At 40.3% G+C, this 27216-nt stretch overlaps 3 protein-coding genes across 3 annotated transcripts; all 3 read right to left on the bottom strand.

The window, feature by feature from the left end:
* Positions 1 to 1005: 1005 nt before the first annotated feature.
* On the bottom strand, positions 1006 to 8178 carry srsf10b (serine and arginine rich splicing factor 10b). The gene is made up of 6 exons (XM_080863102.1): positions 8014 to 8178; positions 5629 to 5733; positions 4591 to 4694; positions 3367 to 3538; positions 3231 to 3284; positions 1006 to 2132 (listed from the first exon to the last, which is right to left on the bottom strand). Exons 1-6 carry the CDS (start codon positions 8076 to 8078, stop codon positions 1910 to 1912), a joined length of 723 nt encoding a protein of 240 aa, XP_080719228.1. The 5' UTR covers positions 8079 to 8178; the 3' UTR covers positions 1006 to 1909.
* Positions 8179 to 8369: 191 nt separating this feature from the next.
* On the bottom strand, positions 8370 to 9423 carry fabp10b (fatty acid binding protein 10b, liver basic). The gene is made up of 4 exons (XM_080862438.1): positions 9069 to 9423; positions 8819 to 8991; positions 8531 to 8620; positions 8370 to 8444 (listed from the first exon to the last, which is right to left on the bottom strand). The coding sequence occupies exons 1-4, from the start codon at positions 9262 to 9264 to the stop codon at positions 8394 to 8396; spliced, it is 510 nt and encodes a 169-aa protein (XP_080718564.1). The 5' UTR covers positions 9265 to 9423; the 3' UTR covers positions 8370 to 8393.
* Positions 9424 to 9445: 22 nt separating this feature from the next.
* On the bottom strand, positions 9446 to 26570 carry slc9a1b (solute carrier family 9 member A1b). The gene is made up of 12 exons (XM_080862437.1): positions 25236 to 26570; positions 18496 to 18956; positions 17847 to 18097; positions 16780 to 16997; positions 15800 to 15996; positions 15387 to 15476; positions 15183 to 15253; positions 14642 to 14815; positions 14105 to 14213; positions 13874 to 13969; positions 12692 to 12764; positions 9446 to 11828 (listed from the first exon to the last, which is right to left on the bottom strand). Exons 1-12 carry the CDS (start codon positions 25495 to 25497, stop codon positions 11575 to 11577), a joined length of 2256 nt encoding a protein of 751 aa, XP_080718563.1. The 5' UTR covers positions 25498 to 26570; the 3' UTR covers positions 9446 to 11574.
* Positions 26571 to 27216: the final 646 nt, after the last annotated feature.

Genomic DNA, 27216 nt, shown 5'->3' with positions numbered 1-27216 from the left:
CAGAACTTTTTAAGCTCTTCCAGGAGCCCCGCCTCACAACTAATTTCTTAACACATTAATTATTAAACATAGATGGCCGTGGCTCAGGTCATCTTTGAATCGGAAGGCTGGTGGTTTGAACCCAGCTGCTCTAGTCTGCATGTCAAAGTATCCTTGGGCAAGACACTGAACCCCGAGTATGTGTTTATGCTCCCAACCTATTCACTGCAGTGTAAACAGAGAAAGTGCTTGTGTGATTGAGACATGTTTAAAGTATTCAAATAGAAATGTGTTATAGGAATCAGTCTGTTTACCAAATCTTCAGCCTTATACTGAAAATAAACCTGATCTTGAGTATTGAACCCCCCTCATAGTTCACCTTAAATGATACTGGTGATGTAGCTGTTCAGTTCTGCTCAGATAGAAAAGCAGTAGAAACTATAAATGAAGCTCGATCTTCAGCCGTTACAGCTCATCTCTGTACATTTTGTGTGTGTGTTTTTTAGAAGGTGGCAGGTACAAAAAGTCCAAACAGGAGTTTTAGGGGTTTAAGGATAACTGACATCATAGATGTGACACTACAATCTTTACAGGGTGGAGTACAGCTGGATTAAACTAACCAGGAGTGGCAGGGACTGAGAGAAACCCAGAAACCCGTCTGATTACAGCATCATCGTGGTGCAGCCTCTTGTTTTTGTGATTATGCTCATACTGGTGACTGCATGGTTGATAAGGACTTCCACCATCTGCAGCTTTATTCATCTGACTGATGCATTTTTCCAGTACAGCGATCAATGAGACACGTCCGATTTCATCCATGGCTGCCTCTTTGCTGAGAATCTAATTTCAGTTGTTCCATTAAAAGGAAATCGATGGACGGGGCCGTGCTCACAGACTGTCCTGCTCCGTTTTCCAGGCAGACGCTGGGGATCCACAGGACACCGAGGTCTCCGAGGAGGAGAAAACTCTGAATTGTGTTCAATAATGAACTTTGGTCAAGCAAGTACAAAAACAAGCCACGCAATGTTTTCTTTAACCGAAAGTTAACCATTTATTAATCAAAATAACAGTTTTTTCCCCTACTAAAGATAGAAGATAAGAATAAAACATGCAGCGACACGAGTTGTTCTGAAAAACACCGTCAAGTAAACCTGCTTCTCCTCAAAGAAACAACAACTTGGGGGGAAAACAGAAAAAAAAAAAAGGGTTTAACTCTTACAGAAAACACCACAAAGAAAACAAATGACCGTATAGGTCAGCTTGCTGTTGACGTCTTTAACACTTTAGGGACCCCAGCATCACCTCTGTGCGTTTTAGCACCCGTGCTCATGTACTTGACTAAACTGCAGACGCACACCATCAGCTTTAATTCCTTTTCTTTCAAGAAGTTCTCGGTTTCTTCCATAAAACACATCTTTAAAAAAAACCTTGAACACATTTATCTCATGGTGATGGTTTATCGCTGTCGAACAAATGTAAATTTAAAAAACAGCGGTGAAACTGGCTGACAGTAAAGTACCTAGTACATGATTAGTTATAAAACACACAAAGATGCATTTGGTTCACCAACAGACTCAATACTTCCTTAGAATACTGAATGTCAGGGATTGTTTAGCAAAAGTGGGTGCATAGGGTTTAGAAAACAAAAATCATCAGTAACTGGTTGTATATATAAAAAAGACTGGATATTCTTCCCGTCAGGCTGAGCGCAGAAACCGCTGAATCTTGCTCCTAAAGAGAAATATCACCGAACAACTTTATAAAACCAAGCCGAGGAGCTGCAGCGCTGTTCTTAAAATGGAATAGCGAAAACGAGCTTTCTACAAATGGACGTTACATTCATGGCAAACAAACACCTTTACTTAACAAAACGACCAGCTCTGCTCTGTCTGACAGAACCGGGGGAACGGGGTGGGGAGTGGGTTCTGCTTTAGCGTCCTCCTGTCTTGCGCCCGGCCCAGGACCGGGACCGAGAACGTGAGCGAGAGTGTGATCTCGACGCAGACTGGGACCTGGAGCGGGACGGGGAATGCGTCTGTCGGACTTCTTCCTCAACGTAGCGGGAGGTGGACGGCGGTTTGACGTTCTCTCGTGGAGATGCGGATCTGGAGCGGGATCGCTCTCTGGAGACTCTCCGGGGTCTCTGCTTGTATCTGAAGGCACACAAAGTAAAAGAGTGATACGTCACACTTTTAGATGCAGTGCAGATCAGATTTTACTTTCAACTGGCTGTGGGGTGACGTGATTGACTGTCTGGTCCTTATTTTTTCCGCCTCTTCTCTCATTAAAACTGAAAACTGATGAGTGTTAAATGTGGAATTTCCTCCTCGGAGCATAAGGATCATTAGGGTTACTCCCCAAGAGTCAAATCTGATGATATCCCATGAATTTCTAACTTGTGGGCACCGTTACAGATGAAATGACGCATATTAGATCTAACAATAACTGGTAGAACATGGATAACATGAACAGTAATGTATGTAAAGGAGGAAAAGACTGTGGGGTTCAATAATATCACCACATCAGTACAAAAGAGCTTAAAAACCAGTTCATGAAGCTACCAGTTTTCACCCAGCTGTGCTGCTGTGTGCGCCAAATGGTTTAAGACTGACACTGTCCAACAATTTGATGCTGACACACACAACATAGAGCCACGATGGCTGGACCACCTGGTTCCTTCTGTATTTTAAATAAATAAACGCGCCACACCTTGCTTTACACCCAACCTGCATCTTTCAGTTCATCTGGACACGACAGTCTTCATTCAGTAGCTGTCTCTAAAACAAATGGCAGTCGATGAAAAAATAAGTAAATAAAGGACTCGTGTTAACTGCGATTATGGAAATGAGCAGCTGTCAACTGCAGAGAAACACTTTCTTCATTGAACTCATTTCATTTCTTTCCTTCGAGTCCTTCTACCATCTGGAGTCGCCTTTGCCGCTGTATGACAAAGCTGACGTCAAATTAACAAGCTGCTGTTTCTGCACCTCTCGATTTTTCCAACCTGGTGTGTTGTACCGCTGCAGCTGAACTGAGGACACAAGTGTTGTATTGTATTGTGACGTGGGTATTCCAGGGCATTTAGTCTCACGTTATCCTATTTGTCATTTAATGGTTGTTGGCAAAGAAAATCTACATTACTTCCACCTTCTGGTTGCAGTAGCACATTACAAAGATGGATTTTAGGAAGCAAAACAACAGACAGGCTACATCTGTGTAAATGTGGTCTTAGTCTAGAAGAGAAGTTGTACCTGTCATCCTCGCGGCTCCTGCTTCTTCCTCTTCCATACACCCGTCCACGAGACCTAAGGAAAAATGAAAACGTTATTTTCCTTCTCACAAAGAACACTTGGGACCGACCGACTCTCTTCTGAGAGATTAACTCACTCTCGAGGACTCTCCGAACGTCTGCGGCGGCGATCGTAAGACGGGCTGCGCGACCTGTATCTTTCGTAACTGCGGCTGCGTGACCGCCGGCGCCGGCTGTCTCGATCGTAGTCGTCATACCGGGAGGATCTTCCTGGGGAACGCCGCTCCTTTGATTTCATCTGATTTGGTGCTGGTGAAAAAGAAGAGGAGGAAGAAGTGGTTAAAGCAGAAAACAATTAAAACCATGATGGTTGATGCTTAATTTTAAACACTTAACAAATCTGAAAACGTGATTTAAAAGGAACCCCGACTATGACGACGCATACTGCAGATTTCTTGGTTGTTAAAACGTTGAGGGGGAAGGGGGAATCCTTTCAGTCTCAGTTCGTGACTGTTGTTTATGTCACAGTGCAGTCTGGGTAATGATGCCTAACAGCTTGAACAAGAGTGTACTAATGTAAGGCTCATTGGGAAGCTTTTACTACACTGACTCGCCACAGTGGGTAGCTCCACATATTTAATTCAGCAGATTTTATACCGTTTGTCCTGATGCGACCACAAATGGATTTCTGTCTCCTCCTGGCATCAAACCGTTAATCTTTTGCATGTTAAATAAATGTGTGGAGCCACAGAACTGATGCAGGTTATTTGTTTTTGCCTGAGTGGCGACATGTATCATTCCAGATGAGACTGCAGCACACCTCAGCAGCTTAAGCCAGTGTGCTGATGTAACCGTTGGCTCATGCAACAACCAAAGCAGCGTAACTGAGCTGAAATGAGACCAGTGCAGATAAATTGCATGAATAACACTTATGCATTCTCACCAATTTACTCAGTAAATCTGCTTGTTTTCTATATTTTGAAAAGTTAACAGGACAATGTTAGAGTCGATTCTGATGTCTCCTTATAAATAAAAGGATAATTTCCAGTTGTTCTTCACACTGAGGAAAGCTTCCTAATACTAAACTGGTGTCAGATAAATTCAGTGTCTGCAGATGTTGAAAACAGAGTACCGGCATGTTGTTGGAAATGGGTCTAATTTTAAACGCCATGTTTCATGGGGAGGAGACCACCAGCTAAATATTAATAAATAATAAATAATCAGGGTTCCTTTTAAAGAGATAAAACCGAGCTGGTCACACATTTTTCTATCATTGGAAGTCACAGATTAATATTTAAACCAACAGCAAAAATATTTCAAAGTGTTTGAATCTAATTCAGACACAAAAACCAGACACTTACTCTTCCTGTCGCCCTGTGCAAACTGGATTTCAATCTGGCGACCACAGACCCACTTCCTGTCCAGGCTGTGAAGAGCATCTTCGGCATCACGCACGTCCTCAAATATGCTGAGTGGTTAAGGTTTCTGTTTCTTTCTCTTTTTTTAAGGCCTCACAAATTTAAAGAAATGTTTTTTTTTCTCCTAAACAAATAAAAGGCTTCTCAAGAAAAAGAACCATGCACTTCATAAACGTTTACTTTAGTTAAATTTGTGAGGCCCAGTTTACCATGTAAAAACATTTATAAAAAGACACCGTTTACATTACTGTAAGACAGGTGAGAAAACAACACAAACACGCTCAGCTGACTGCTTTTTTTTTTTTTAAGGGATAAAAGATGAAGCAAGCTCTTTTCAAACATATCATCTAACTGTCTGAGGGATCACGACAGTGACTATATATAAAAAAATAAAAATCAAACACAATAAGACTGGATTAAATCGTTTCATCAGTGTCACAGGGAAAGCTGATTTTGGTGTCATGTCAAATTTGTGGATGGGAGGATACAAAATAATTCAGACTTGTTACCTTTGCCCATGCTTGACTTTGAACTTCATCTTGATCTTTACACTCTTTAACCGACTCCCACAGAGACTCGGGGGTTTCCTGCTTGCTTTCTCCTCTTAAACCTCTTTTTCTTTTCCCCATTCTTTGCCGCCATATCCAAATCCAAGCTTTGTCTCCGTTCCCTTTTTCCTCTTCATGCTTTACTTTCTCTTTTCAACCTTTTCCCTCCCTCTGATCCTGCAGGTCTGTGTGTCTTTACAGCTACTCTATATGGGTCTTTGTAACTCTTTGTGGCCGGTTTCCACAACTGGACGCGTTTACATTTTCTGAAGCAATAACAGAGAAATATGCGTGTTAGATATTCAATCAGATTATGTGCAAAAAGAAAATGCATCACAAAAAATAAATTAATAAAAATCTTCTCTGCCGAAAGGAAATTTAAATAATTTGTTAGCAGCAGCATACACAGTTAAAAGTCATTGGGAAAGGATATTGAATGTATGCAAATCCTCTTGGCTGACGTGTATAGAAGTCAAGTGGGATGTAGACATCTACTATCGGCCCATAGCGGCCAAACTCACGCCGCAAATCCTCAGGCCTGAACACCGTAAATACAAGTATAACTCAACTGACCATCACGGGCATCTCTACCTACATCATCAACCAGTGGCAACAGCTGGAAGAGCAGCTGCTGAATAAAGGGACAGTTCACCTCAGAGTACATTTTGTTTCCTCTTACCTGGAGGGTGATCCACCTGTTAAAAGAGCTCAAAGACAATTTGTATCCCAGCAGGACTGTTTTTAAACAGAGCAGGTGGCAAACACTGAGGAGCTCTTTTGGGCATTTTTAAAATTTATTTATTTATTAATCAACCAAGAAACGAGAGGCCTGGATGACAAAGCAGGATTTGGGTAACTTCCGTATTACGAAGGTGTCTCACGTTAACCCAGCTGATGGTAACTAACCTGCCCCACAGTACATTAAGTTCCGATATCAGAGAGCAGTGAAATCAACAGCCTGTATTTTTTGCTCATGATTCAATTGTGGTCACATAATCAGCCCATTTTCCATCCATCCCCTTTGAATATAAGACTTCCTGATCATATATCAAATACAACTTCAGGGTTTTCCCTTCATACAAATGCTTTTAATGTCACTCAGAGAGCTTCTCACCTTCAAAGAAAGAAAAATATACCAAAACTGTCATTAAAATATAAAGCATTTGAACCATGTTGTGGATGTAATTTACTCAAGTACAAAATACCCTCTGTTTTATCAAGTGACCTAAATTAACAGGAAACTGGTTTTCTCTTCTTGTGGCCTATATATGTGCACAGTCATTGCAAAAATGAAAAACACTCAACTTGTGCACATAAAGCTTAAAAATGTTAATTTGGTTAAGAAACAATCTTTTATTTTGTGTCCAGATAAGATTTTGTCCTTGTATGTAAAGCATTTTTAGTCGACTGGTCTTTTCTCCAAGGCAAAAGCCACCAAGGCTCACGGGTATTGTAATTTTTAGAAGTTTCATTGCCTAGTAGTCCATTGTTTTTTTCTTTAGTAAAATAATCTGGGAAATGTTTAGAAAATAGGGGCAAAAAAGCTCCTCACAGTTTGCCACACTCTTCAGGTGAACTATCCCTTTAAAATATCCACACTTTTTAATATTAACATGCAATTCATGTTAATGTCATTGGTGTAGCACTGACACATTATAAACAGTTACAAGGCCGTCCACAGATGCAAATGTAAAATTGAAGAAATTAAGGAAATTAAGTTCAGGTCACAGTGTCAGTGAGATTAAAATCAGCTTCAACATCCATGTCAAACAGAGTTAATCAGTTGTGAAAGAGGTCAGTGATACTTATTTTGGTTTGTGTTGTTAATAGTTTTGGAGATGTTCATGTTTAAATATTGCCTCAGATTGCAATGTGTTTAAAAAGCCTGAAAGTGGTTGGACTGACCTTTAATTTTCAATATATGCGTTAAAACATCACAGCAATCATTGCATATGCCCAAACTTTGGACCATACATTTTTTGGGCAATTCTAAGATGATTGAGAACAAAATGTTGATGATTTCTGATCGATTTACCCATTTCACTCTGCTTTTAAATACTAGTGCAAAACTTTAACTAGTTATTAACACATCTAGCAAGTTTAGTATTTTTAAAACCAAGTTAAACCAACCCTGTGTGGTCAGATTAGATTAACACTGAGACTAAACCTAGATATAACAACAACAATGAAATATGATAATAACAAATACATGAGGAAATCATTACAGGTACAGATTAATTCACAAGCTACACATACAAAATTAAAACGAGCTTTCATTTGCGATCGTGTATTCTGAGGTCAGTATTTTGCCAGTTTAAATGAGAATTTCTGTGCTAATCACATTTAAATATACAAACTTAAATCAGCAAACAGACCTCAGATTGTAACTAATCAATTAACCACGCGTGTTTAAAATTGATAACGGCCAACAAACATTAGGTTAACGTTAGCCGAGGCCATTAATTTTTGCCCCTTCATATTAAATCCACATTGTAGGGTTTCTTGCCTCCTTTAAAATCTTTCAAAGTTTCACGGAGCTGTTTACCAGCTTTCGTTAGCCAGTTAGCTTTGATAGCTTGACTGTAAACATGAAAAAGTTCGCGTCTAAAGAGCAACACAGACGTTAATAATGTTTATAAAACCACAACAAAGACATATATGGCCAAAATAACGTAACGTAGATTTGAAATGCGGCGCTGCTCCCGGTCAGCGTTACCCTTTCAGTTTGCACGTTGAGGCCTACCTTGCCTATCAGGCTAACTTAACTAGCTACAATTAACACGAGTTAACTCGTAGCGGCTTCTTTACGAGGACTCACCTGGACTCATCAGAGATGTTCCTGACAAACAAAGACGTGTTTGGAGGCCTCATGTATCTGGCCATAAAGTTACACTCACGTAGCAGAAGGATGTTTTCTTTTAGAGGGAAAACGAAAGGCTGCGAAGGGGGGAAAATTAGCAACGCATGCGCACTCAAAAGGCGCCTTCCTGCTTCTTCTTCGTTTACACGAAAGCGTGCACTTAAAAATCCCCACAGCGCCCTCTACAATCAGAATACTGCCTTACAGTAAATAACGATACGAGTTTTATAGTGTTTGCACATTTTATTTTATTAACTTCAGCTTTATTTATTTAGTTATAAGTTAACTCCGTTCATCTTCAGATGAGGAATTCTGAGAGGGATCCATGAGCTGGCCGGTCAGACACGTTTGCTCCTGCTGGTGAAGGTTATAGAGCCAGCAGTGATAGTCTAGATATAAACAGTAAGCAGACACATTAGGAGAACGTGGATGATTCACATTCATAGCAGTTTTAAGAAGAATTAGAGCCACCCACCTCAATCATTTCATCCCCTTGAATCTCTCTGACTGAGGTAAACTTGTCATTTTCAGCTATCAGCTTCCCGTTCTCCTCTCTGACAATGCACTAACCAGGAACAAAATCATTGTTGTAGTCAATAACAATTAAATATTAAAAGGTAAATAAATAGCAGAGATACGTCTCCTGCTTACTGTGCCTGCATAAATCACATCATTCATTTCTGCACTGCTCCTTCCAATATTAATTTAAAATTCACAAAACTCTAAAAACTCAAATGTGTTGAGCATGAGGTCCCTGAACTACCTTAAACTTCCTTCCATCCACAGTTGTTATTTCTGACTCTTTTCCCAGGCTGAACGAGTGGACTTTGGTGCAGGCTGGAGTCTTCACGGTGCAGGTGAAGTCTTTGCCGTTCTGCTCTATGATGATCACCGGTTTCACTTCCTTACGCATTTTAATAATCATTTGAGGTGCACCTGGAAAGTATAAATACAAAAAAAACATTTAATATATTCAGGAAATAAATAATCCTTTAGTTTTTAAAATATCTTACCTATGGATTTGAGAAACTCCTCAAGGTTTTCCTCAGAATAAACTTTCCAGGTGCCGTTGAAGTTCATGTTTGCTGCAGAGGATGTTGTCACAGTCTCATCACACGCTGCTGGTTGGCACGCTGGGGATTTCAAACTCCCTGTTATTTCTTTAATTGTCTTTCCACTGAGGGGCCTCAGTAGCCTGAACTCATCCATTAGTCCTTATAACAGTATGTCCTTTTTAATCCTGACATCTTTAAAGTATTCTCGCAGCCAGGCAGCGACACAGGTAGAGTCTGCTCCACCTTTTTTTGACTCCTTCTACTACCTGCACAGTTTGAATCAAACAAAATCAGCAGTAAGAAACTTTTTTTAAGACAGGAATTAAAGCTTTCCCTTATGATTTCAACAATTTTTTTATTTTTGCAAAATAAACATATAACAATATGTAATATAAAGAACATTACAACTGGTAAAAGCATAAAAAGCAAAAACACTTATAAGGCAAATGTGTGCAGGCAGCAAAAGCTCAGGCAGTCCAGTCTCTTAAACACTGACAGGTCTTGGAGCATGCTCAGTTAACAGGAACACACACACACACACACAAAAAGAGCTTTGTTTACAAAACGTGGAAACATCACCAACACCTTGTTCGGTTTGACAAGAGCTGAAAACACTTTAGCGTACAAAAACAGGCACATTATAAACTGTGGAGCACGTATTAGTCATACAAACACACCGTCTGTTGAATTCCCTGAGAAAACACTGATCAGACATGCAGCGACAGCTGTGGAGATAAACACAGTGCTAAGCTTGTCCACAAATATCTGCAGCTCGTTTTTTAATTTTAAGCTCGTCAATGGCCTCTGATCATCAGATCGGTCTTTTCGTTACCAACATGAAACTTCAAGCAGCGCGAACATATTTACAATACAACATTTATGCATCTGATGCCGGAATTTTGTAAAGGCTGATGTGAGTGTGACTCGGGAACAATACAGATTGGTTTTTTTAAAGCAAAATAATCTGTTTTGATAGCAGTTTTTCTCAATTAGAGAAATTTGGCTAAGATATGTCAAAGCGGAACTTTTAAGGCCACACACTGTGCCACATAATAAACCTGATTATAGCGCTTAGGTTGATGCATGTAAAGCAGAACAGATCTGGCTGACTGTGCAGTTTTCAACCTCTGTAGCCTGGCAATTATGTTTTAGCAAAGTGATCACGAGGGGTATCTTTTTTTGGACTTTTGGCTTAGGCTTATTAAAACTCAAAGCTATAGCTCAGCTAAACATTTTCAGAATACTTCCTTTAGACTTAAAGAGAGGTGAATGTGGGTCTTTATAGAGACTATTATGGAGTATGTTTAATCGTCCTGTTTGATTGAAATCAAAACAGTCTATATGTCTGAGTTTGAATGTACACTGAAAATACTGAGTAAGTCATGAAAACATTAGTTTTGGATGTTTTACTTCAGTCTCATGTTTGGATATAGCTTGTTTTTATAATAAGTGCTGCTCTCACAACTGACCAGCAGTCCGGAGGAGAAACTCCACGTGAACCAGGTTCAGGGAGGAGCAGCTATCTGCACGGTGAGACTGGACAAAACACAAACTGTGGAAGAGAAAATGACATGCAACAATGGCTTCTAAACACATGTGGAGTGACATGAGGTGAGTGAAAAAGAAGTGCTCAGTGCATCATGGGAAGACCCCCAGCAGCCTGACTCTATAGCAGCATATCTAAGAGATGGTTCAGCCTCACCTGATCCAGCCCAAACTATAAGCTCTATCAGGAAAGTTGAGTCTAATCCAATCTAAGCTTCTGATTCTACTTTTAGAAACCACAAGTAACCCTGCAGTTTGAGAGCAATGAGCTCTGACAAGATAATATGATACTATGAGGTCTTATTTTGGGAACTGTATGTGAAGAGAAATATTTTAAATCCAGTTCTGGATTCAACAGGGAGCCCATGAAGGGAAGTCGATATAGGAAAAATGTGAGCTCTAGTTCCCCTGTCATTACTTCATGGTAATCCATGACGGCTTTAAGTTGTGAGGATTCATCCTCTGGGCACTATAGATGAACAAAACGTCATGGCAACCCAACTAAAGGTTGTTTAGATGTTTCAGTCTGTGATAAATACCCCAGACAGACAAACACTGGCAGCCAACGGCGTTTATCAGCCGGGCTTTACCTCATTATGTTTCTTATCTGTGCTTTCAGGGCAGGAGACTCCACCCGTCTGGTGCTTCAAGCTCATTGAAACAAATGCTTTGGCTTGAGGCGCATGTTAAAATTCAAAATGCTGAAACTTCAGGCGGGTATAAAAACTTCAAATAAGAAATGTCCCCTGCAGCACGCTTTGGCAATTCTGCATGTTGCATGATAAAAAAACATGTTATGAACGTATGGAACGAAGATTGCACAATCCTACATCACAAACCTACAACAATTTAAATGATAAATATCAAGCTTTGCTAAAGCTCTCTTGTCTTCAGGCCTCTCCTGTAAAATGTGCTTCACTCATGGCAGGAAGGTGCTGTCCTCATCATCCTCCGGGTTTGGACCGGGGTCACTGAGGCAGCGTGATACTTTCAGCTGATCCCCCTGGTCGTCCTGCTCTTTTGGCTTCAGCTCGGCGTCCCTGTTGGCCCTCGGCGTGCTGCTCTGATCGGGCTTCTCAGGGGTCTCCTTCAGCTCGCTGACATCATCAGCACAGCTGGGAGAAGCCCGCCCTCGGGGACTCTCGCTGTCATCGTAGGTGTACACTTTGTGCTCTGGAGAATAAAGGCAGGGGCTCATTAACAGTTTAACACCTTTTACAAACACCTTTAGATTTGGTTAATTAGGAACACCAGCACCAGTTATATTTTAAAATAATTTAGAGCATGCATATTCACTTACACATAGAAATTATTGTTTTAGGATAGGAAAGGATTCAAAAGAAAAATTATTGCAGTGAAAATAACCAAAAAATAAATAAATTAAACAGATTTTTACTTTTAATAGTTTATATCATCCTTTGCTTCTATTTATAAGCACTTATTAATCTTTACTATTAATGAAAATGTTAAAATATTATTTATTTTTAGGCTTTTACTGATGTGGGTGGAAATATTATTTAAATTAATTTTGGAAAAATAACCTCATTATTAAACAGAATTAAACAGAAATCACAGGTAAATATCGCACATTTGTACAGTTATTAAAATGTGCAACCTCATCCACTTAATCTAATTTTCCTCTGGGTGTAAATGTTTATAATAATCTGGTTATTCCATTTTAAAATCCTAAGCCAGTCTTGTAGCTAAATATGATACCCAACACAGGATAATATGATTAGAAAAGATCCAGGGCAGACACAGTGGAAGACAAAAGGTATCCTTTTATCGATCCCCATAAGACTCATTCTGTTTAATGCAAAATATTTGCATCATTGTACAGGACATATCCCGTGTGGAAAAGAAAAGTATTGTATTGATGCACAGACTTCCAGGTCTGCATCCGACAGCAGGACACAGCTGCTCAAATGCTCCAAAAGAATCCAGCAGCACAAAACTCAAAACAATGAGTGACTTTAAAGCCGGAACATAATTTTCATTCTCATAAAATCGTGCTTTAAACTGGCTCTTAGACTGACCTTGTTGAAAAAATACTTTTCTCACAGGGGGCGTCTCCTGGCGGTTTGCAGGGACCGTGAGGTAGTGGCTCATCTGTAAGAGAAGCATAACAGAGTTTAAAGAAGGACTTTGCAGGAAGTCACACCCAACAACGGAACAAAGCACTTTAGTATTGATTCTTATCCACAGCAAAACACAAGGATGGAGGGATCTAATGGGTCCTGAAATGATTCTGGTGCTGGATGGAGAGTCCTCTGACCGTCTGTTAAACCCCTTTGTTACACTTTCAAGAGGTTCAATCACTTTTAAACTCAGCACCAGGACATATTAAATAAGCTCTCTGAAGTTTCTCTCAATGCAAAGATCCCTTTCTGCAGGGTTTGGCTATGCATTTGAGCATTTGATTTAAAAAAAATAAAAGTACCAGTTATGATTAAATAAAACCACAATTTACAAAATTGGCTGGAAAAGATAAAAAATTCTATTTGGATAATGTTTGGTCACTGCCGAGCTTTCCTTTGTAGCTGGTTAAAACCCCCCTTATTGTTTTAAATGTGCTGTAAAATAAAACTGACATTGACAAAAATAGTTTTTCCCCCACTGGCTGTCTCTGTGTCTCCTCTCTGCCTTCAGCTCTGCCTGCTGAGGAGTTTTTACACTTCTCCTTCATATTTAATGTTGTTTCTTTGTAACAACTTGTATCTTGTACTTGATTCTGTTCATCTGGATGCAGAGTTCTAGGAGGAAGACATATTTGTCACTCATATCAGGGACTTCAGTCTGAAACATTTCTCCTTCCTAAAACTCTGCGTCCAGATGAACAGAATCAGCTTCCTGAGATTTCATTATCTGTATTACTTAGAATGCATCAAGACATCCTTCGAGTATCTTTAAAGGAAAGCTTGTATCTGGTACTCTATCTGATAAAAAATAAATGTATCTGAAAGTATCCTCATTTTACTTTTAGTGCCAAAAATCTTTACACATTTCTGTGAATCTGCATTTTTTATTAGCCCAAATTACCCTTTTAACTCTGCGAGTTCTCTGATTTTAACTCTTTGACATTAAAAACGTGGTAGTCAGGGAACAAAAAAATAAAGCTTCAAACTAGATGCACAAAAAGTTGGACAGATCTGAAATGTTCTAATGTTTCTAATTTGTTTAAGTCGACAGCTTTAGAGTTTAGAGTTGTTTAAACTCACCCTTCTCTCCATCTCCTTCTGCTTCCTGAAGCGAGCCTCGCTTATATCGTCCTCGAGCGCGTCGTTTAGCAGCTCATATCTGCTGTACGAGCGAAGCTGCAGAGGAGGAAGAAAGTATTAAATGCACATTTATTTTAAAAAGGATGGACCTTGTTTGCAACTCATGAACATGCATGCAAACATTCAGATTAGTCCAATCCATTTTGAACAAGCCGTCGATGTCTTCCTCACCCTTTGTCGGGTATTCTGCAGGTTGGCTCGCAGGACTCTTCTGATCTCCTCCTCACGACTCTTTGAGATGGCTCGGCTCGGTTTGGGCGACCCTTTGGCCTGAACGTTTCTGTTTGGAAACAGTGAACAAATTTAAAGTCCAGAACCTGCATTAGTGTGATATTACTCACAGCTTATACTTTTTAAAGCCATTCAGTTAGATTTTAATGTGCCTAACACAGAAAACAAGCACAAAGTGTATCCGCTGAGGGGGAGAATTGATAACTTGTTATGTAGAGGATCAGCAGCATCAGTGTTTTTGGTGGCATCTGGCTTTACTTATAATAAAAAAACTTCCTGAGATGTGTTTTTAACCTTAGCTTTATGCTGGGGAACAAAAAGACCTCCATCCTCCACAAAATCAATTTGGATTAAGGGTTAGTTCACCCAAAAAATACAGGTATGTCCGGGTTACTCAGTAATTCACTTCAATACTGTTTTTGGGGAATATCTCATGCACAGAAAGCAGTTCTTGCAGGACTTGCTTCTGACATTTACCGGATGGAGACGGTCGACACAATCGTGGGCAGCTTGGCGGCGCTCCCGCTCTCCACCATCATCATCGCCTGTTTCAGCTCCATCTTATTGTAGAAGGAGATGAGCTGAGGCTCGGTGGAGCGTTCTCCTGCGATCAGCCATCTCTTCACATAGGTCTTATTGAAGCGATTCAGCCTGTATACAGAAGAAAAAGTTATTTTTTCTGTTTTATAAAAGGGGGATACAGTAATCTGACTTTGCAGTCCTGTGAAAAACTGAGTGCACCCTTACTGCTTCCAGGACTTAAGAGGATAAGTAGCAACCAGGTGCTGTTAATCAGATGTGCTTGAAGTTTAAGCACTTCTATCAAAGCAGAGGTTTTGGCAGTTAGAGTTACTTGTTGATCTACAATCTACTGAGTCATCTTCATGTTTTTTACAGGACTGCACAAAGACCAGTGAAAATTTTCTTTTTCACATGGCTGCATAACAACTTGAGGGCTTCTTCTGAACTACAAAGATGGAGGTGATAGAGAGGATACATTAAGAAAGAAAATACATACTTGTCCTTCCAGTGATGATGCCCATAATGACCACAGATGTCTTCAATTCCTGTGAGGAGATGATCCAGGAACTGATGGCAAAATTAGTTTACAGAGGGTGTTATTTATACATCTTATACACTGTTTGATCTGTAGCCCCATCCCTCTCATATATTAACAAGGACTGATGTGTTTTCTTATACATGAAGTGAATGAAATTGTCACCTGTGTGTGGATCTCCTCATTAATTGATTCTTTGCTCTCTTTCTTTTTCTTCACAGCTAGGAGCTCCACCAGGGGCCTGATCGTCATCCCCTGAAGAAAAAAAGAGAAATTAAGTTTTAACAAAACATACTGCACATTTATTTTAGACATATAAACACACTCACATAACAATACCCAATAGAAATACTGATTACTATAATTACTGATGTTGACACAGACGGGTGGAAGCCACAGCAACTTACAACTAGAGGCCAGTCAAGAGGAAAAAATGTGTGCGGGAAAAACATTAAACATAAAAGAGACAACTGATACACGTCTCTTTTCTTTATGTCCAGCCTCACATGCAAGCCTTTTTCCTTTGCCATGTTGTTTTTGTCATACACCTAAATCCCAAGTACTCGTGTTATTCCCACCTGCACGAAGACAGTGAAGAAGATGACAGTGATGATGGCAGTGAGGAACAAGTTCTTGATTTCATTATTGTTCAGCAGGAACCCCAGTGAGAAGGCTATGGCACCTCGCAGGCCACCGTAGGCAATAATGAACTGGTCCTTTTTGGTCAGCTTCACAATACGGAATTTATTGATGAAGGCTGTAAGCCCGATGACTCCTGAAACACAGAAAAAAAAGAATTGATTAATTCATTATCAATATGATCATCAGTTTCCCTTTATTGGGTCTCTACACTTAACTGGTTATTGAATTTCACCACTGGATTTTCCCCATGAGTCCCCAAGTAGAGGAGCAAGATTCTGTTTTGCTCAGGCAGCAATGCCAATGGCTAAAAAACAGTAGCGATCAAAGCCACCACCCACTGATTTGAGTGTTAAAGCCTCAAAGTTAGTGTTTTGGTCTCTTCATGTTATTTCTTTCGAGCCAGAAGGGACCCTACTTGAATGAAAGGGTGAAGTTTTACAGTCATGGCCAAAGGCTGTGGAAGCACTGCCAAAACTAAACTTTACTTGCCTATAAAAAAGTTTGGAACTTATGAAATGCTTGTGATTGTTCTCCACTATATCATAAAAAACATATAATTTAAATAAAAAATAAACATTAGGACCACTGCCAAAACCCTTTGCTCATGACTGTAGACCTGATTAAACCAGGTCAGGGTAAGCAAGGCAGGCAGTGCTTGACCTCTTTCCCTGCATCTCTAACAGCGCTCTGTCATGAAGCAGAACTGACCTTGCTTGGTTTTGATCACGCTGTAATCTGTACTGCATTTCAATTACATGGGAGCCTTTGGGTTGTGTCCAGCGTGCTAGACAAGCTGCTCCTAGCTCCGCTTTCGCTGCACTCTCAGATTAGCATATATTACTATACAATGTTTATTGTGTTGCTAATAGGCAAGAAACAGAGAACTTCCTGGTTTATTGTGTTTTATTGTACTGACCCAGCACTCTAGAGACCAGACAGAAGATCACCGTGAAGATGACAAAGATCCAGTTCCAGGTGTGAGGACCAGCCACTGTGGAAACCCCGAGGAAAATGAAGATGAGTGTGTCGCTCACACTGCTCCACATCTTCAGGAAGTATTTGACGGTGGTGTAAGACTTGTGGGAGATGTTGGCCTCAACATATGGCCGCATAATCACGCCACAAGCAATCAAACTGTTTGGCAAGGAAAAGAAGGAGGAGAAGCAGTCAACGTAATGAGGTTTGATAGAAGTTTCTCTAAAGTTAGGGTTATTGGATTATTTAATGTATGATTTCAGCTGTAACCAAGACAAAAACCTAGAGTCTGTCGTGGTTTTATCGACACAAACTGTATATAAAGAAGGATAAAGCGTCTTCTTTTCCTTTCGCATCAAAGCCACCAGACGTAGAGGAGTAAAAGGGCCACCGTCTTTAAGCTGCACATGTAGTCAAGAAAACAGATAGCTGGGTGGTTCTGTTGGCTTAGTGTCAAGAACAGTTTAGGCGACAGTATCAAATATCCACCCACGGTGCCACCAGTGGGCAAATTTGATTTCTGCAGCAGCAGAACAACAGGGCTGTAACCCACAGATGAAATAATTCGACTTAAATCCAGGGGAACTGTTATATTATCCTTCTTTATACACAGTCTAAGGTTAACACCACTTCCCAGCAGCCCCTGGTTTGTGGGTAAATTCACAGTTATTAGTGCAAATATGTGACTATGCTGTTAATGGCTGGTATGTTTTGTAATGAATAAAAATGACATTTTTACCTAACTGCTAACTGATATTTGTTAAATAAATATAAAAAATTAGTTTGATAATTAATGTTTTATCAAGTTTACAATATGACAAAGGAGAGAGATTTTAATTAAGATACATTTAATTTAGTTACATTTTTAATAAATTTGCAAAAATGTTTTCACTTTCTCATTAGGAAATATTAACACTAGTGTATTATATCTGATACAGAGTGTTTGTGAGTTTGAGACTTCAAACCTTTTTATCATAAAGCTCAGAGACCGAGCGCTCGTCTACTTACGACATGATCCCTGACAGGTGAAAGATCTCCGCTGAGAGGTAAGCCATGTAGCTGTAGAGGAAGACGAACAGCGGCTCGATGACGCGCGAGTATGAGGTGAAGCGGGACGTAAAAGCTCCCACGATGCCGTAGATGACGCCCACCATGACACCTCCCAGGGAAACCACGAAGAAAGAGATGACACCGAGGACGGCGCCGGTCACGGTAATCGCCTGCTCGTGAGCAAATTCCTTAAACAGGTGATACAGGACCTGGAGCAGAAACAGCGGTGTTTGTGTTTGCTTTTGCTTTTGTTCATGATTGTTTCACGGACCTAAAAAATTGATTTTATCTTGATAATTTCATTATTTAATGGGTTGATTACCTGATCAGCAGAAAATTTATAGTTCAGAAACTTTCTCAAGTGAAAATTTATACATGAGAAAAAAATTCCTTTCCTCCTAAATTGAGAGATTTCCTGCTTAGTCTTTATTTTTCTTTCACTACTTTTCTGTATCTATTTTTAGTGTTAACTGGATATAACAACACCTCAAAGTTTATTTGTTTTTTACTATATTTTAACATTTTATAGAAAAGTAATTAATTCACATTAAAAAGAATGAGTTTAATTATAATATATTTACTATTTGAGAATGCGAACGTTGCTCACCACAGTGACGGCATCATTGAGGAGCGACTCCCCGAACACGAGGATGTGCAGCAGCTCATTAATGTGGATCTCCTCGAACACGGCCAGGACGGACACGGGGTCCACGGCCGAGATGATGGAGCCAAACAGCAGGCAGGACAGCAGGTCCACGTGAGCCAGCTTGGCCGCATCAATCTGACAGACAGCGTACATCATCCCACCGATGAAAAAGACGTTCCACAGTGTCCCCACCATTGCAAACATCAGGATGGTGCCAATGTTCTCGGTGAAGGGGCGCATGGGCAGGAAGTAGCCCGCATCCAGGATGATAGGAGGCAGCAGGTACAGGAAGAACAGATTGGAGTCAAGGATGGGGGGTTGTTCTCCAGTCGCTTTGATGATGCCACCAACCAGCAGGCCAACAAAGATTAGCAGACAACTCTCCGGCACAATGTGAGACACAGTGGGGATGATGTGAAATCCTGCAGACACACCATAATCAAATTTAATACAATCATTAAGAAAAAATGCCAAAAACTCCTCGAACTGAACGTTTGAAATGTGGAGTTGTCCACTCTTCTGTGTTTTGTTGTTAAAATATGATTTTTGACACTAATAAATTACTTTTCAATATGTCGAATGTTCTTAATACTGAAAATAATTAGCAGTCAATGCCTGCATGAAGTCTAGAGCCCATGGACATCACTTTCAGTTGATGCTTTCCCTTGGGATAAATAAAGTATTATCAATCAATCAATCAAGGCTTGTTTCTGTCTTCAGTTTTGTATTTAAGCCATCTCAAAAGCAACTTCCTGAGTTGGTCAGTGCATTCATTAATTTTAACAATGTACCACAATGTTGACATGTCCTTTTCTAAGATGTTTGCTATCTCTCTGATAGGTTTTATTTTCTTCACTTGCATTGACATCTGTCTGGACCTCACATTAAGAGATCCTCACATTAAGAGATCCAAATTTAAATTTAACACTTGGGATCAACTCCAGAACTTTGATCTACTTACACACGTGGACAAAACTGTTGGTACACAATGGTCACAGAAATAACTTTAATCTGACAAAAGTAACAATAAACAAAAAATTCTATGAATGCTAACCAGTGAAAGTCAGACATTGCTTTTCAACCATGCTTCAACTGAATTATTTTAAAAAAAAAAATGCATGAAACAGGCCTGGACAAAAATGATGGACCCACAACTTAATATTTTGTTGCACAACCTTTTGAGGCAATCACTGCAATCAAACGATTCCTGTTAATGAGACTTCTGCAGGATTTATGGCCCACTCCTCATGAGCAAACTGCTCCAGTTGTTTCCGGTTTGAAGGGCGCCTTTTCCAGACTGCATGCTTCCTTCCAAAGATGCTCAATAGGATTGAGGTCAGGGCTCATAGAACGCCACTTTAAAATAGTCCAATGTTTTCCTCTTAGCCATTCTTGGGTGTTGTTAGCTGTGTGTTTTGGCTCATTGTCCTGTCGTAAGACCCATGACCTGCTTTCTGACACTGGCCAGCACATTTCTCTCTATAATCGCTTGATAGTCTTGAGATTTCATTGTACCCTGCACAGAATTAAGACACCCTGTGCCAGATGCAGCAAAGCAGCCCCAGAACATGACCGAGCCTCCTCCATGTTTTACAGCAGGGACAGCGTTCCTTTCTTGATAAGCTTCATTTTTCCGTCTGTGAACACAGAGCTGATGTGCCTTGGCAAAAAGTTCAGTTTTTGTCTCATCTGTCCACAGGACAGTTGTTTGAGCCAAAGTGGACTGCATGGGGCTATTACCATGTACAATAGCCAAATAGTGAATACACCTTGGATTAACATGTCCCTTTGGTCACATTATTTTCAGTCTTTTCTTGGGGTACCATCATTTTAGTCTAGGCCTGTGCCATGAGTTTATTTTTTTTAAAATAATTCCGTTAAAGCATGGTTGAAAAGCAATGTCTGACTTTCACCGGTTAACATTCATAGAATTTTTATTTAATTTTACTTTTGTCAGATTAAAGTTATTTGTGTGACCATTGTGAGTTTTTCCTTTCATTGACCAAAGGGTACCAACATTTTTGTACACATGTGTAATTTGGCACATGGCACAAGGCAAATTCTGAGCCTTTGAAATAGAGGACTGAGTATGTTAAACACCTTGAATTAAAGTTGAAATTTTTCATTTATTGTTTGATTTAAAATCCACTGTGGATAACTATCATCTAACTCTCACCATCAGAAAGTCTCTCAGTCTTGTTCTCTAAAACCTAAAGAATTATGGATTTGATCAACTGGTCCCTAAAAAACATGACACCCTATTCTAAATGAGAAGCCTGGGCTCAGTAGAGCCCGATTGTCCTGCAGAGACGTTTGCTGCCGGATACTCGATGGTCATTCGCAACTGTTGATGGAGGGCATTGAACGAGATTTGCCTATTCGGAACAATGATAACAGAGTTCTGGCTGACTGGACCTGGCTTGGACCTGGCTTATCGAAGAACAAAGAAAGTGGTTACAGCTGTTCAAAACCCCACAAGGCTGGCCGACATGATTGACGACGGGCAAGCCGTGAGTACTCAGACTGTTTATTGAATGCAATATTGATAAGAATGGGAACTGAGAGACCTGATGACCAGTGACGGACATTTAGACCAACTGCGAAATTGTAATGCAGTTGTTCGTTTGAACCCAAACAACCATCTCCTTCATGCGGCTACCCAAAGCCAAGACTGGCCAGAGAATTCTCCTTGATAGGAGGACTGTGCTTTGACTATCTGCTCCCATCCTTCAAGGTCACGTGCATCAGCTGGAAGACTGTTGACTTTTGATTAACCGGGCGAAAGAACACTCTCTCTCTCAAGTTGAACACAGGATACACACACACACACGCAAATCTCATGTACACTGAAACAGACACGCACTCACCCCCCTCCTTTTAATTTTTAGATTTTTTTGTGCATGAAAACATGTAAATCACATTTTAGCTAAAAACTTTAGAGCAGACATGCACTTGTCTCCAAGTGTTGCACCTTTTAAACATGTCAGGTGAACACATTTGAAAGCACAGTTTCCCGAAGAACAAATTTATAGTTTCATGCACCGGCCTCCACTTATAGGGTTTCATAATGGTTGACAAATATATGAATAAACCATTTATCAAAACATTATATATGGCTCATAAATGCTGGCTTAGAAGAAACTTGGATAGAAAGCACCTTGGAGAGCATGAGAGATCAAACTGAACCGATTACCAATCTGAATTAAAAATTTGACTTTCTCCCTGAAGGATCATGGAAGAAAGTATCATTAGGATTAAATGGGACCTGCACTCACTGGCCAGTTTATTAGATTCAGCTTCTCAATAATACAATCAGCCCACTGATTCATTCAGCCAATCACATGGTAGCAACTCAATGTATTTATGCATGTGGAGATGGCTAAATACACTGAAGCACTGGAAAGGGGAGGAAAGGAGGTTTACGTGACGCTGTGATCTCCAGGGTTTACAGAGAACGGACAGAAAAAGAGAAGATATCCAGTGAGCGGCAGATCTCTGGTTAAAAATGCCGTCATGATGTCAGAGTTCAGAGTCAGTCGAGCTTAGAAATGTCTCTGTGAGAACATGATAGTAAAGGATATTCCCACTGCACACAATTATACACAGAGTGCTTCAGTTATTTTAGGACAAAGCTGGACAGAACATCTATTTCCTGTTTCCAAAGCAAACGCTGGATTCAGACCTATGAAAGGGATCTCTGTGGAGATTTGTAGTACTCAAACTCTTCAAATAGCCTTCAGGTTTGACACAGCTGGACCCCTCCTACTTTGGACTCCCTATTTTACTAATTATATCATTCATGTCAGTTTAGCTCTAAATTGCTGCAAATTTTAATGCGGGAGACTATGTTGAATTTTATTGGAGAATTAAGTTATTTAATATTATTATTATTATTATTATTATTATTATTATTATTATTATTATGGGGATATTTTAGACATTTATTAAAGACAGATGTTGCGCTGTTGCAGCTAATGGTCCAGACGCAGATAACTAAGAAGAAAACAAGACAAAATAATAATCCCGGTGGATGATTTTCTCACAATCTGGCAACCCAGTGACTCTGTTGTTACCATTTTAGTATATTTTGTTGGCTTTTTAAAGCATAAATAAATAAATAAATCCATTTAATACCATAAAATGTGTATCAGTTTCTGTTTGTGTCTGCTTTTGATTTATAAAACCTGTAAGTTTTCTACTTTAAAATTTCAAAAAAACAAAGCTGAACACAAGCAGTAAGTGTACAAATTGTTCTTCTGCTCGGTGAAGCTGCAGGCCTCCCTACAACTACTGTAGCTCTTTCTTAGGACATTTTCAACACAGAAAAAGATCCATTCTGACTCTTTTGGTGCTATATTATCCACCGTGTTAAATGTCTAAAACATGTGGTGTTTTGCGGCGACTCTGATTGGCTTTCTCAGTCTCTCCTGTGGGTTTCCATTGGCTGAGCGGGGACAGCGAGGTTCTTTAGCGTCTTATCTGTTTGTCCAGCTGTTGTGACCGAGGGCCTGTCCGTCTTCCTGTCCTAATGCACTGCTTGATAACAAAGATCTCAGTGTGCAGAGTCAGGGAGGGGATGTGGGGGCGAGGGAGGCTTCAAGCAAAACCAGTGACTGCATAAACGTTCTTTACAGCAGCCTGGACCGCGGTCACATGTCGGGGAGACTGAATGTCAAAGCTTCTTTTAGCTCATTTGATTGTTTTGTTATTTCTGGCGATGAATTTCAAAAGTAACAACTGTCAGGTTCCTGAAATCTCTGCTTGCTACAAAGTGCCGGCTACAAACAACAAAAACTCCAAAGACAAATACACAGCTGCTAACAGTTTAGATAAGCAATGAGTCATTTAAGTCTTTTCTTGGTGGGAGGAAATTCTTTGTTAGTAGCTTCACATATGAGCATTTTTAAGTTTTTTTAAGCTTCTGTAACAGCAAACTCAACAGTTTTTAGATTTTCACTGTTACAAAGACAATAACAAACATTTTATTATGTTTAACTTGCAAAGAATTAGCATTTAAATATTAAAAATAATTAAAAGATTCAGTGATTAAATAAAATAATGTTAAATGCAAAGCATTTTTAAGCTTTATTTGGTGCAACTACCAGACAGTAAAGCTGACTTGTGTTTTTCTGCATTATTCCATCATATATATACACTGACCCTGTGGTGGATGCTCATATTAAGGTTCAAGTGATGAGGTCAGCCAAACCCACCTGGTGTCCAAACCCTTCCTCAGAGAGAGAGAAATCAGAAGAAGCTGGTTTAAACTGAGCATGAAGGGAGACACGGCTTGTTTTGACCCGTGAATCATGCAAAGCTACTCTAATAGAGTCCAATAATAAAATTATATAGAAGATGATGAGTAGAATGTCCTCTTTAACGAAAGCAGCTGTCATTTATACTGAAACAGTTTTTCGCTTTGCAGTTGTTTATGATGGATTAACACGAGCTTACTGCGTGTTTTCTGTGTTTTCCATCAATACGTGAGCTTTCCGACAAGGAATAACAACATCCTGGACCACGTCTACAGCAATGTAAGCGGCGCATACAAGGCAGTGCCTCGCCCACATTTTGGACAGTCCGACCACATTTCTGTGTTTCTCTATCCAGCATACAGGCAGCTCCTCAAACGAGCCCCGTGAGTAAGTAAAATTACTAAAGTTTGGAGTGAAGAGACTAATTCGGCGCTTCAGGACTGCTTTGGTGCTACAAACTGGGGTGTGTTTAAGACTGCTCCAATGAGAGAGGACAGTTCTGTGGATTTAGAGGAATAAGCATCAGTGGTCACCAGCTACATCAGCACATGCATTGACAATATTGTCCCCACCAAGTGCTATAAAACATATCCAAATCAGAAGCCATGGTTGAACTGTGAGGTACGTTCCATGCTACATGCACGCTCCATTGCATTTACCTCTGGTGACGCAGAGGGCTACAAAAAGGCCAGATATGACCTACTATTGACCTGAGGATGAGGAGAGACCAGCACGCCCCACTATACATCAACGGGATTCAGGTGGAGAGGGTGAAGACCATCAAATTCATCAGCACCCACATTAGTGAGGATCTCACCTGGACCCATAACACATGGCAGATGATGAAGAAGGCTCAACAACGACTCTTTTTCCTAAGGAGGCTGAGAAAATTTGGATTAACCTCCAAACTTCTCAGCAAGTTTTACATATGCACAGTGGAGAGTATCCTGACAAACTCCATCGCAGTGTGGTATGGAAACGACACCACTCAGGACAGGAAGGCTCTCCAGCACAACTCATCTGTTGAGTACCCCTCCCACCACTACAGGACATTTACAGCACTCGGGTCAGGAAAAGGACACACAACATCATCAAGGACAAACTTCTTGAATCGCTTTCAACACAAAGATAAAGAAAATAAACAGATAAAAAGAATGTAAATAGATGACTGAAACTTTAAAGAATGTGAAGACAGTGGAACCATAAAAGGTGATGCTCGTCTTCATTGGTGCAGACCTGCAGCTCTGAGGCTTCTTGCTTTGGAAATCGGTCAGCTTGTTTGTATCGGAGCATTCTGCACCTTTATAATCGCATCTTCAATAGAACTTGCATAAGTAAACAACAAAATAAACTTGGACTTTAAATAATTTCTGAAAGCTGCCTGAGAAGTCAGCTTAGAAGGACGTATTTATTCATGTTGCGTTGCTTCATTAGCGCGACACTCACCAAGTTTCATGAACAGGGCCAGGAGGATCCACAGAGAGATCTCAAAGGGCGTCCTAACATGTTCATAGTTGAAGGAGAGGACGGGGAAAGTCTTTTTATGAGCCGTGGAGTTTGCTTGGCTACGGGAATCCTCTTGTATCGTTCCGGATGATTTTTCTGAAACAACATCATGACTCGCGAAGCCACGAGAGAAGAAAACGAGAAATAAAAGGCACAATAACCCCGTCAGTCGCAGAGTGGAGCTCCTCCGGATTGGATCCATTTTCAGCTGGTCTGAAGGATGGACCGCCGCGGCTGCTGTTGCTGCTGCTCAGATCCGAGGAAGATGAGGGTGAGGATAGGATGGGAAGAGAGCTTGGGGAGGCACGGAGAAGCGCGCACGTTTACGCACAAACTCTCCAGGCATGTTAAAATCACGCATAACGCTGTCTTCTTGCCATCAGCTGGAGGTTTTACAGGTGGTTTAAACCCACCTGAGTCTTTAGTTGATCTCGATTTTCTTTCCTCCCCTTTTAGTGCAACTCTAAGAAGTTAAATTCATCACATGGATTTCTATCTTGATCACACCCGCTCCTCTCTTCCTTCACGGGCTGCTCGAAGCGAAGTGCCACCTGCTGGAGTGGAAGACCAAAACCGGCCACCAGGAAGAGTACAATATTACATTGCACTTCTGACTTTTTGTTCTGTAGTTTTACTTCTTAGATTAGGTTCCAAATTAAATAAGGTATATAATTTTAATAATAGGTAAATTAGGGGTGTTACACATGCAGTACAGGGCTCAGAAGCAGCCCATCAGAGGGTCTTTTAGCTGTTCCCTACTTGCAAAACGAAAGTAAAGGCTTTGTTCCTTTTGAGATTCAGTTTGTGTGTCAGCAGTGTTCATTTATATTCTTTGAAGAAATTTAACAACCTGTAAACTAAACATTGCATAGGCATAGGATCAAAATGAATCCCACGTGGTTCCTTGTTGCTAAAACTTGTATTCTACCATCAGCAGAGGAACACAGTACTGCCTACAAGTTTTGGCATACCTCTCATTTCTTTGCACCTTGCTAGGAAAAACAAAGAAATGGCTGTAAACACTGTATACAAGGGAAAACAGTTTGTACAACAAAAATTAAAATGGCGAGGGGGCAGCTCAAAACATTTGCACAGTTCTGTATTATAATTTCACATTTTTAACATGTGATAGTTACGCAGTGTTGCACTGAGATTATGTACCCACTTCTCATGTGATTTAAACAGCACTGGCTCAGTATCACATAATGCCAGCTTAAACTGAGGGAGAAAGCAGTGTGATAAATCACAGCTTCCTGTTACCACAGAGGATGCGTCTGCATCAGTCAGCAGCCAGAATAAGAAGTCAATCTGCTCTTTAGTCGTGACTCATTTGCGGTTTTATTTGCTCAAACCGTTCCTGGGGATCCAGAGATCTGCGATTGTGAAATCAAATGAGCTCAAACACCTTCTTAGGTTTATTAATTTAAACATAAATTAAATCAGAATTAAACTGGCTCACACATCTGTGTCTCCATCTGTCACCAGCACAGAAGAATGAGTAAAAACCAACATCCAAACTCATTAGACACACCATTTATTTTCAAACACGGCCTGTTCCCACTGTGCCAGCTTTCCTCTTCTGGCGGATGGAAGCAGCTGCCTGCAGGCTGTTTGCTGTTAATCAGTCTCAGAGCTGTTAGCTGCAGAGAGATGAAGACAAATGGATTTATTAAGTACGGGTTCCAGAGAAAAGGATTTGTTTTGGGCACTTGATCAGAAGGCTAAAGAATTAATCCACATTCAAATATGAACACTCCCTTTCCATGTTTAGGTTCAACTTTAAATGAATGCAGTTCAAATTAACAGGCTGTCCACTCTGAAAAGGAAGCAAAAGACTTAATGTGCTAGAAAGTTTATTCTGTTCATCTGGACCAGGTAAACATTTTCTCCCAGGTGTCATCCACATACCTGAACCACTGGC

The sequence above is a fragment of the Rhamphochromis sp. 'chilingali' genome (genome assembly GCF_963969265.1).
Source record: "Rhamphochromis sp. 'chilingali' genome assembly, chromosome: 17".
Taxonomy (NCBI): domain Eukaryota; kingdom Metazoa; phylum Chordata; class Actinopteri; order Cichliformes; family Cichlidae; genus Rhamphochromis; species Rhamphochromis sp. 'chilingali'.
The sequence above is the reverse complement of the archived record's forward strand: the minus strand, read 5'-3'. Positions and strand labels throughout refer to the sequence as shown.